Source organism: Gymnogyps californianus, chromosome 1 (assembly GCF_018139145.2).
Source record: "Gymnogyps californianus isolate 813 chromosome 1, ASM1813914v2, whole genome shotgun sequence".
NCBI lineage: Eukaryota > Metazoa > Chordata > Aves > Accipitriformes > Cathartidae > Gymnogyps > Gymnogyps californianus.
The window spans coordinates 191535001-191547259 of record NC_059471.1 but is presented as its reverse complement, the minus strand read 5'-3'; the positions used below and the strand labels follow the sequence as shown (position 1 = coordinate 191547259).

Sequence of the window (12259 nt, the reverse complement as noted above, 5' to 3'; positions counted from 1 at the left end):
TTGCTATGGTTCAGATCTACTGAATCAGAAATGAAGGTCTATTGTTGCCTTATTGCAGCTGTTCTAATGTTTTTTAAAAAAAAAAGACATGAGAAGGGAAGCTATAATTATTACCTTTCTGGGAATAAAAGGAGCAATGAAAGAGTTCTTAAAAAATCAGACCACTTGCTTTCGATATGTGCTTGTTTACTAGATACTTATTTGTGGGTCTGAGCCAAATTTTGTCACCCAGGCAGGCAAATGTTAGTGTGTAAGTGTATTCTGACCCATTACTACAGGACAAAGTTGAATTTCTGTTAAAATGAACAGTTTTCTCTTAATGGATGTGAATAGCTACATGTAGATTAAAGTCCTGTTACTTGGGTGCTCCACAAGGAAGTATTCTCAGAGTGGTCAGTAGGCTGTGCCTTTGTAAATTCACGATGAATAATTGGTAAGAGTGAAAAAAGGACAAAGTAGCCAAAGATGAATGACAGTGAAAATGGGCAAATTAAATACGGAAGCAGAAGAATGGGGGCACATGGGTCAGTCAGAAGTAGGAAGGAGAATGTAAAAAAAAGGAATAAATAGTGCTAAAAGTGAAGGAAAAAGCAATATTTTCTGTGAAGGGCTTTTTCATGGGCAGGTTGTGCTGTGTTTCGCCCATACTCATGCACTCAAACTTTGATTTCTTTTATTTCGCCATAGTGTTAACCATGTGGTAATAATATGGTATATAACATTAATATATAATATATAAAATACTATAGCAATAATATATAATATAATATATAATATTATGCATACAGTAATAATATAAGAGCCTGAAGGGTGATATGATGCTTCCTTTTCTTTGGTACTGTTCAAATTAATTTTGGCTCAAATACAGTTTTGCTGTTTGCAAGCAGTTCTCAGCTATGTAGCTGCTTTCACTCCTTTGCAGCTTTCTTCTTTTTTTTTTCCATTTCTGTTTTATGAGTGTTTAGTTTTTGGGGTTTTTTGTTGACAAAAACTAGCAATATAGTTTGAGTGTAACCTTGGTAGCAAGACCTCATTTTCATCCAAAAATGTTGGGCTTTTATCTTTTATTATTATGGCCTCTTCTACAGCTGTAGGATCTTAACTTTACCTCTCATTCAACATGGTCATTCGTGGTAAATGTCATTACTGCTTGGAATAACCTTGTGTTTCAGGAGCTGCAATTGCCACATTTCACTTTCTGTATCGAAAGAGGCTGGGCTTTAGGCATTTGAAATTGTACCAATTTCAGTTGTACCAATGCAACGCCTCTGGATGCATTCTCATGTGCTACCGTGATGAAACTTTCAGACAGCCAGAGCTTTGAGAGGATCAGCCCCTACCTTTTTCCTTCTCAGTATGGGCACACCAGAAACACCAAGAGGAATTTGAATCTCATAAGCAAATGTTTTATTCAAACAAACTAGAATTACTAACTTTTTAATAGAAAAACTACAATTCAGTGAGTGAGACTGAATGCTGTCTTCTACCTGCTGTGCGTTTGCAGTGTGGGGCCTATTCGTCAAGTATGCTTTCATCCTGTAGCTTTCATTGGCTTTCTTGGTTGCAACAAACTCTGCACAGTCCCCTCTGACAGCATCTGTGCTCATGAACAAAAGCAGAGTCAGCCCATGGGCTCATACAATGGTGTGCAGTGCTCCATTCTGTTTCTTAGCATACTTCCTGGTGTAACTTCAGACTGTGTCAGTTTTTTTCTCCCAGGAAATCCTGGTCACAGTTTGGAGGCTAGCTTGTGCCAGTGATTATTCCCACATGTCATTTTCAGTGCCATCACATTGCTGGGAGAGAAGAAGAGACCGTTGAGTCAGAAGTCAGCTAGGCTTTGGTGTTTGGCCTGCAGGCAAGAGAATCATTCATAGTCTGGTTTGTTTACTAGCCACTGTCTCTTAGGAAAGCTGCTTCTTTTGGATGCTTTACTCTGTGTCAGCAACACACTCTTCTTAATAGTCTGTGCTTGCATTTCAGCATTGTGCTGCTGGCTGAGTCTCTCATTTTTCTGCCTGCCTCTTGCCCCATTTTTCTGCTGCATCTCCTCTCCTAGGAGAGCACTCTCCTCCACTCTCTAAATGATTCCATCAGACACGGAGGAGGTACCTATCCTCCCTGCTATCCAGCTATATCCTCTTAGTAAAACAGGGCAGTAATATTCAGGAAGCTGCAAATAAATAGCAATCATCTGTTACAGTCAGTTGCTGTAAGTTTTGCCCTATTACTCATCGTTTTCCTTAATAACCATCTTTAGTACCACCTTCAAAAAGTTCTGAAACAAGGCAAGGCACAATATACTCAAGACAAGTGTTTTGTTTAACATTTGTATTACAGAAGCGTTCATCTGGGATTTAGTGTTACCGGAACACATGCAAAGGCTGTATCTTTTTTAGGCAATAAGATGTTAAAATCAAGAAAAATAAAGGAAAAGATCTGAAATCTGAAAAAAGTTTATATATATAATTCTAATGCCTATTAGGTTCATGTGCTACTGTTTGTGCCTCAAACTAGCTCTGCTTATTTGGATGATTCTTAAAGATATTGAAGGAAGTTTTGAAGAGAGGATAGCAGAAAACAAATAGGCAATCTCATAGCATGATTAAGTTTCTTGTAAACATGGAATATTCTGAATCCTTTTACCACTACATGATATAAAGAGTACGTGTTAAAAGTTTAAGATGTATTACAGCAAATGAAAGAAATGTTTTCAGAGGTCTTTGCTATCTTTTCTGTTGTATTTATTTTCAGTGTGCTGAAATCCCTCCTATCTATGAAGATCCCATTATAGCCATTTCAGGAATTTATTTTAGTAATAGCTTTCAATTTTTTTTCTTATTGTACAGTATGATATTCTTTTCATTGTTTGATTTTATGCTTCCAGTTTTGAACATATTATACACTCTGTCTGCTTCTGTGAACAAGTTAAAAGGCAAAAAATAAAAAATTCCTTTGTTGCATTAGTAGCAGTAAAAGCTGTATACATAAATAAAAGTCAATTTTCGTAAGTAGACATTAACGGGATTTTTATATTTCAGCTTGTCTGGTCCCAGTTAAACAGCCTCCTGTAAGCAAGACAACCATTGTGATTTTAGAAAATCTGGAGAGAGCTTCTTTATCTGAATTACTGGGAGATTTTCTGGCACCTCTTGAGAATCGGAGTTCGGAAAATCCTTGCACTATTCAAAGAGGTATTTAAAGAATTTGGGATGGAGAAATGTTTTTACTACAGTACAGTTGTATTATAATACATGACAAACAGGGAACAGGAGAAAAATGTAATTTTTTCATTTTTTATATTTTATTGCAAACAGTTGTTCTTAACCAAATATAGCATGTTTTAAGGCTAATTTATGGTGGGTTTTTTTTCTTTCTAGTTATGTCACTACTTCTTGCTTTTATATGAAATCACGTCAAAGCTTTGAGTATTTCAGTAAAATGTCTTATGGTTCATTTTTAGAAAATGGAGTTTCTGGTGCCTTTTACTTTCATGAGAACTGCTTTTTACTGGGGACAATCGCAAAGTGTCATCTTCATGGCTCTGACCTGCTGGTTCAGCAGCATTTCCGTTGGGTTCAACTTAGGTGGGATGGGGAGCCAATGCGTGGCTTGCTTCAAAGATTTTTAAGAAGAAAAGTTATAAACAAGGTAAGAACTTGAATCGGCTTCAGCAATTTTGTTCATCACCAGGTCTGTGAAATACGTATGATGGTAATGTCAAAAGCTGAGCAGATAACTAAGTTTTTTGTCATGGTTTAACCCCAGCCAGCAGCTAAGCACCACGCAGCCGCTCCCTCACTCCCCTCTGCTCCCACTGGGATGGGGAGCAGAATCAGGAAAAAAGGTAAAACTTGTGGGTTGAGATAAGAACGGTTTAATAGCTAAAGTAAAATATAATACTAACAATAATAATAATGAAATATAATAATAATAATAATTGTCATGAAAAGGAATATAACAAAAAAAAGAAGAGGGGAAAAAAAAGAAAAACAAAACAAAACAAAAAAACAGTGATGCACAATGCAATTGCTCACCACCCACTGACCAATGCCCGAGCAGCGATCCACCCCTCCCAGCCAACTCCCCCGCTGTTTATATACTGGGCATGACGTTCTATGGTATGGAATATCCCTTTGGCTAGTTCGGGTCAGCTGTCCTGGCTCTGCTCCCTCCCAGCTTTTTGCACACCTGCTTGCTGGTAGAGCATGGGAAACTGAAAAGTCCTTGGCTTAAGATAAGTGCTACTTAGCAACAACTAAAACATCAGAGTGTTATCAACATTATTCTCACACTAAATCCAAAGCACACTGTACCAGCTACTAAGAAGAAAATTAACTCTATCCCAGCTGAAACCAGGACATTGTTTCAGGAAAAAAGCATTCATTTCTGGGAAGATACGGGCTGCATATCTGTAAATGTTGTGCTTGACCTCATACAGGAAGGTGTGTGGCCGTGGCTGATTAGCATAAACACACAGGTTGGCTGCAAATAGTGATACTGTGGATACTTGCTTATCTGCTGTATGAAAACATCCTTCAGTAATTTTTTTCATCTTCTGTGTGAGCATGATAGTAAGAATCTGTTAGCAAGCGTAAAATCCCTTTCTCGAGGAATTTATTCTATATATCTAAAAGAAGATAATTATATGTCCTGTGTGTCTTGTCTAAGTTTTAAGCAGCAAAAAGAGTTTTCATGATTTTCAAATCAAAGAGGGAAGAGGGGTGAAAATATATCAGTAGGGAAGTTGTTTTGAGCCAATAGGCCTGCTGAAGCTGGAACAAAAGTCCAAAAGAGAATAAAGATGGGAAGTCTGTTTTAACATGAATAAATAAATGGAGGATGGGAAATGAAAAGAAAGATGTGGGCAAAAGCAGAATTGTGGAATTTTGAAAGTTATTTGGAAGAAAACCATCCCAGTGTGATAGCAGCTATTTCAGACAGTCAGGCAGTGTTAGATGTTGGGAGGAGGAGTTTAATTGAAACAGCTGCAAAGGAAAATAATCTTGGCAGCAGAGTTTTGAACAGGCTTAAAAAGGGAGATTGTTCTAGGAATAGAAAAAACTGTCAGTAGTAAAGAGTCCTGGTCTGGGACAACAGACCTACTGTCGGTTCTCAGTGTTCAGCTCTATGTATCTTGGTTATCCTTGGGGATGTCATCTCCTGTACCCTGTGCCACAGTTCTCGTCTATAAAAGCTTACTGATTCAAAGAGATTCTAAAGAGGAAATGTGTGGTAACTGAACATTTCAGTTACGATAATGAGGAAATTCAGAAACATTCCTAGGTATTCTTTAATAGCAAGAAGAGGAATACAGAATATAAAAAAAAGAATCATGTGAAATATATCAATGAAACTCTTAATAGATTACTTTTCTTAAATTACTTTTTTCAGGTGCATATTTATAAGTACTTTTTTCTGTGTGAAACAATGTTTCCTTTTTCCCCATGTGCTTTAAATCTTTGAGTCCGTACAGACATAGTAAGCTGGAACCATTATGAGTGGTTGTCTGGTTGAGGGTATGAATGGTTTCCAGAATCCTGCAAAGGATGAGGAGGGTAGCAATTGTCTATAGGCAAGTAGGTGGGTTGGTTGAATAAAAATGCCCAGTGTGCTAATAATTTTTTTTTTTTTTGAATACATACATGTACCATATGCAAAATCAAATGCCCGTTGGTGTGGGGCTTAAAATAGTGGATTCCAAAGTTAAAAATAGAAGAAAGATTAATGTTATAAAAATCTAAGGGAAAGTAAAAGCACATTTATTGTTTGAACAATAGACTATTTCAAAGATCCTTGCTCTGTATTCTGATACCTTGTTTGTGCCTTAATATTCAGGTTTTCAGATGAAAAGTGCTTTTCCCCTTATTTTGGACTCTTAGGATATATGGGAACAGTTTAAATGTTTTTCTACATTAAGTTTATATTGTTCACCTGTAGATTCTGTCAAGAAGCTCTGGCTTCAGTGCTGGCAAATACTATCCCTACTGCATTTTTTAATGCTTCCTTTAATTCAAACTGTTCCAGAGGATAATCCTAAGATTAGGATGATGAAGACTGTAATTTGGAGTCAGATGAAATAGAAGATTTTCTGGCACCAAATAATTTGCCTTTAACAAGGCATACTAAAAAATATAAGTCTTAGAGGAAGGCATCTTTCCTTCATTGCTACTAAATCTGAAATCAATATGGAAATCCACTGAGACCATGCCTGGATCAGACATTCCTGTTCAGTGTTATTGTATGTTCTTTTATATGTCTTATTTATATCATATACATTGCATAGGATATGGTAGGTATCTCTTGTAATCCTAATCTTAAATACCGTAGAAAAAGCATTGCTGCCAAATTTGTGTCTCAGTTTCCCACAAGAAAGTAGAGGCATGTCAATTTATTGATAAGGAGATATCTTTTAAAATGTAGTTGGGGAAATAAGTCTTAATACAACAAGACTTCAATATACTCCATAAAAAGGTTTGACCAGTTTTTGACTGTTCCTGATTTTTGTAATAGCAATATACTAGGAAAAAAAAACCCCAAGCCTTCTTGGGGTTTCAAGGGAAGTGTTTGCAGCAGAGGTTTTATGTCATGTCAAACATCTTTTCTCTCTGCAGTTCCGAGGCAAAGTACCTCCTCCATGTGATCCTGTGTGCAAGATCATAGACTGGATTCTTGCTGTTTGGCAGCAGCTGAACTCTTGTTTATCACGTCTAGGAGCACCTGAAGCACTTATGGGGCCAAAACATTTCTTCTCTTGTCCTGTGGTGCCAGGGCATGGCCAAGCTACAGTGAAGTAAGATTTCTGTTTCCTGTTTGACACTGTTCAGTGCCAACTAGATACTTATTACAAATGTAATAGTTATGTTTCTCCCAAACCCCATCTGACTCAGCAACCTTGTAAGTATTTTAGCAGAAGTTAATGAAAGTTTTAAACTTTTGTTTGATATTTAATTACTAGAAGGGCAATTCTGAAGGACACAAGTGGGAACTAGGTGTCTAACACTGGTTGAAAGTCAGCCTTGTTGTGATCTTTCAGTTATTTTCTGACACAGAGGTTGCAAAATATTACTTGTACTGGAATGGCTAATATTGCTCAACCCTTTAAAGGTTTTGTTCTTCATTTCAAGACAGCACTGTAAAGAAACCTGTTCACTAGCGAACAGACCAAAATAAGATTCAAGAATTCTGAGCTTGAAAAGTTGGTAAAGTTTCCTTTTGAAGTTGTATGTGAGGGAAATTTGGAAAATGATTTCTCACTCTTTTTAATATCTGGTATCATTTTTAAACATACATACAATTTCACAGATGTATTATCTTAGTAAATAAGGCAGATATATACATTTAGCTATACATATAGTTAGATGTCCAGTAACATGAAAGAAGAATGATGAAAATTTTGTCTTTTCTTGCCTACAATTGCACGAACATCTGCTCAGATTACAACTTCTCTGCAAATGCTAGCAAGTGATACAAGAAATAGTTATAGAATTTTAAAACATGTTAATTTCATGCTAAGATGTTGCTTGGCTATATTAGAAAGGTAATGAGCCCCTAAGTAAGATTAAAACATTCAGAATTCAAATAATAACATTGGTTTCTGGAGATGCGACATTACTTTTCTCACCCTGCTTCATAGCATTCTCCTGAATTGCCACTTCTGTTCCTTCTCTGACTTTTCTCTCTTGTACTAGTTTCTGCCGACCCTTCTTCCAGGGTCCTTTGCTTAGTGTGTGCACTGGCTTTCTCATCTTTTGTTCTGTCTGCAGATCTTGATACATTTTGCTTGTTCATTTTCCTTTTTTTTGTAAAAGGACAGATTATCTAATATCCAGAGTAATTATCAAAGTCTAAATATGGATGTAGCATCGACTTGAGAATTTATGGGTGCTGTGAAACAAAAAAAGAATAAAGTATACCATGCATCTATGTCCTGTTTCCCTCTTGAATCATGTCCTCTGAAATGTCTTAATCATTTATTTATTGCAATGGCATTAGTAGAGGACAGAAAAACTATTCTTTAGATACCTTAATTATGCATTTCTGAGTTTGGATTTCTCCTAAGTGTAACTTTGACTGGATTCACAACGCTTTATTTTGAGCACAACCCCAAAATGTCTTTTATAGTAGCGATATGCCATCTGACTCCTCATTTTAATGTAGTTTTTGTCCACTGATAAACAATTAAAAAGCACAGCTCCAGTGAGCACTTACTGGACGCTTTTAGTTTAGCAGCATGATGGCTAACAGTGTGGTCATATAACTAGCCATAAATAGCTTTAATTAGCAGCTCACTGGTTGCTGTTATTTCAATCTAATTAACCACTCCTGTCCTCTTGCCCCTCCTCTCCATTGTGCTATTTTGCTGCTTTTTGCATTTATTAAAGCTTCACTGAGTCAGTTCAATTCATTAACACAGTAGACGGCTGTCTACAAACTGGGTTTGTTCTGGGCTAAGTGTTAGCACGAGGCAAGTGGTAGAAGCAGGCAGCTGGGAAGGGAGAGAGAAGGCGTGACAGGAAATTGTTTCCTGCTGTGTGCTGTTTCATGTAGCTTCACATGTTTTGGAGAGTAGAGTGAATAAATGAGGAAAATTTTAGCTACTTTTTTTTCTGGTTTTTGATCTAGGGAATTAAAGATGATGTTGCAACAGGAAAGAGTTTCACTTTACAGCTCTTTTTCAGGGGCAGGGGGGTGCTACACCTTTCCTAAGTATTAGCTGTATCAAAGAACTGGGGACTTCATCAAGATGAGCGCAAACGTAAGACTGACTTTAAACACTAGGTTGGAATTTTATTTAGAGAGGATGGCATTGTACAGCCCATCAATTGTGAACTGTTAGATTAGAAAGGACTCAATTAATTTTATCTTTGCGGCATTCATTTCTGACCATTTATACTAGCAGTATTGCAAAATGTCAAAAGCTTACATAGGCAGAAATGGAGATAGAGAGTTCTTTATTGCTAAAATGAAAGCAACTGTTTATTTTGGTAGCTTAATGTAACTTTGATCAAGCTTATACTAGCACTTTGTAGCATGGTTATTTATCATAAAAACTCAGTCTTATGCTTCATAACTAACCAAAAATACAACTATCAAATGATTCATGCAAACTAACTTTAAAAAACAAAACAAACAAAAAAAAAGCCAAAAAAGTTGTCATAATCTTTTGGGTAATAAGATGGCTTCTGTGTATCAATGTATCCAACAAAATGGTTCATATAAGTCAAACAGACATTTTAGCCTTCACTTTTTCTGAATGGATTTCTGCAAAGCTGAAACACAGCATTGTAGCCTATCATTTCTTATAGACCTTTAATACAAACCCTCTGACTCTCAATCTTACCATCTTCCTCCCATAAGAGAGTATAAGGAAAAAAAAAAAAGAGTTGGATTTGATCTAAAAAAGATTGTCTCAGTGTCTGTTAATAGATGTGAGCTAAGCCCTAAGCCTGAAACTCCTAGCCTTTATCCCTTGAGAACTATAAGCTGTAAGAAATAACATTTATTTATTTCCTAATACAAAATTTTCACTTATGTGCTAAAACAACTTAATATTTCTCTCTTAGAAAAGCAAAAGTCCCAGAAGAACCATGTCCCTTTGAATCAAATTTTTGTAATAAGACCCAGTCTCTAAACCAGACAATCTGGAAAATCCATGGCATCCTGGAAACACAGTTCACCATAGATCAAATAAACAAAAGGAGAGTGAGAGCAAGGCAGCTGTACGAATAGAAAGGTCTTGTAAACTGGACAAGTTCAGAAATGGAAGAATACTGGAAAGGGTGCAATCATAACTGAATACCTCCTTTTTCCCCACACTGGCAGCAAATAGGCTACGAATAAACACCTGCAAGCATGGAAACTTCTTCATGCACTGGCAAAGGTGAAAGGGTTTTTTTCTGTATATACATGAACACACAGCCTTTTGGGACATTCTTTCTTTTAGCCTTAAAATGAAAAGGATGTTTTATAGTCCTTATCTGAAGGAGGAAAAGCGTCAGATGGTAAATAGTTTGCCAAAGCAACCTGAAGAAAGTTAGGTCAAATAATTTAATATAAAACAAACAAATAAACCCTACCTTAAATAAAATCAGTTCCTCTCTGAAATGAGGTACAACAGGAAGTCCAAAATATATGTGCTTCCTGAAAATGCAATATCTGATGTTACCCAAAGTATAAAATCTTGGGGTTTGATAATTGTCTCTGAAGGTGAGGGATTGTTTGTGTGCCTACAGGTGGATGTCCAAGTTATGGAATGCTGTGATAGCTCCCAGAGTTCAAGAAGCAATACTCTCCAGAGCCTCTGTGAAAAGACCATCTGTACCAGGACAAGCAATAGCCAAAAAAAATCCTAGCCAAGGTCAACAGGCTGTTGTTAAAGCTGCTCTCAGTATCTTGCTAAATAAAGCTGTTTTGCATGGCTGTCCTCTACCCAGAACAGGTAACAGTGAACAATCTGAAAGGCAAGTAGTTGTACATTGCCAAAGTGGGGCTTTTAACCGTTTGATTCCTTTTTTAAAACTTCCACAAAACATAACCATAGTTATGATGGGACGTGTGCGGTTAAAAGCATTTACAGTCACTAAACTAAGTAGTTGTATAAGGTAGTCAAAGAACCATTTGCAACAGTGAATTCTTCTTAACATTGTTCTACTTTTGTTTCAGAGCTAGATAATTATATAGCAGATTTTAAGGGAGGAAATTTTCCTTTATCCGTGGTTTCGAGCTACAAAAATTGTAGTAAGAAAAGAGGTGAGAATGCTTCTTGGAGAAAAGTGAGCACAAGTCCTCGCAAAAAGTCAGGCCATTTATCCTCCCAGTCATGGAATAAGCAGGAGACAAATACTGAAGGTAAAGCTTTCTATTTTCAATTCTGAAAGAAGGTGTGGGGGTTTAGGCTGTGTAGATATGAATCTAGCTTTTGTTCTACATCATGAATTAAAAATTCTCAATTAAGTGACACTCATGTTTATGTTTACCAGTAAAAAATTGTTTACTTTTTTTTTCCTCCAAATTATTTCTTTGTGACTGTGAGGTATCCTAATTCATTTTTTTTGCTTGTTTGTTTGTTCTAATGCCCTTCCTGTTGTCTGATAATGAGGCAGGCTTTGGCTCAGATGGTGGAAGATTGAGCAGTGGTTCTACCTCCTATTGCATGGAATGATGCTCTGTCATTCTCAATACTGGATGAGAGAAAGCTTCATTACTTGATTGGTACTCCTTAGTTCTGCACTTAATTTACAGTATACCTACTTTTGGGGGTTTTTTACACATACTTTATAGCTTCACTACAATAATTTCTATTGTCTGAATCCAAGTAAAAATAAATGAATACATGCATCCTCAGATCATGCATCCCTTGTTCAATCTTATTAGATAAATTGAGTAGAATAATCTAGAAGCCCTGTAGTGGAAGGAAGAGATCTTTGGTTTTAAATTGAAGATTTTTGTTTTATTTTCACTTTAATTGCAAAAAATAGATGTAAAAAATTCTGTGTAGTCACAGATACTGTAAAGTTTTCAAGAAGTTTCCACATCATTTTCAGTATGCTGCTTGATAAAGAAGGCTTTATATAACTGGATCTATGCGTGTGTATAAATGTGAAAGTTATATTTAGTAGCTGACACTTTTGAAATGTCTTTTCACCTCAAGATCATAAGCCATCTAACAAGCCGTTGACTACACAGGGATAACATCTGGATATGTGCAGAAGCAACATATTCTTCTAAAAGTACACATCTGTCTAGAAGGAAAACTTAGGAATACTATAACTGAATACAATATCGAACAGGAAAACTTCTAGAGGACAAAATCAAATTACTTATTTTGCTTTCAGAAAATGAAGGTAACTCCTTCAGAGAGAACAGTTAGGAAGGGATTTAGAGAGAAAGAGTCTTACACACACACACTTTAGAAACAGTAAGATTCTAGCCTCAATTACCTCATATACAAAACACTGAAATACTTGATGCGTGGTACTTTGTAATGTTAAATTGAGCTATTCATTTCTTCAGCTCTTTTTCAGAAAGAAGTCTGCTTTTTCTGAACTGCAACTCTAATGTCCTGATTTTGCTTGCTAGTTCTGTTTGAATTGTGAACTTATCTAATCCTGCTAAGAGAATTTAAGAAATGAAATTAACATAACCTGAAGTAGGATGGTTGATACTGTATCTTGTACCTGAGAATGTTCTTGGAGTCCAGTTAATATCTGTGAATATAAGTAAAAAATGGAATGGTGAATTTAATTTTAGTAGCTTC

At 36.3% G+C, this 12259-nt stretch overlaps 1 protein-coding gene across 1 annotated transcript in view; it reads left to right on the top strand.

The window, feature by feature from the left end:
* The window catches only part of CTTNBP2 (cortactin binding protein 2), an 89897-nt gene that overhangs the window by 69430 nt on the left and 8208 nt on the right, over positions 1 to 12259 (top strand). The window contains exons 15-19 of the mRNA XM_050914589.1: positions 3042 to 3194; positions 3464 to 3651; positions 6615 to 6793; positions 10236 to 10441; positions 10666 to 10851. Coding sequence (XP_050770546.1) covers positions 3042 to 3194; positions 3464 to 3651; positions 6615 to 6793; positions 10236 to 10441; positions 10666 to 10851 — 912 coding nt within the window. The remainder of the gene's footprint in view (positions 1 to 3041; positions 3195 to 3463; positions 3652 to 6614; positions 6794 to 10235; positions 10442 to 10665; positions 10852 to 12259) is intronic.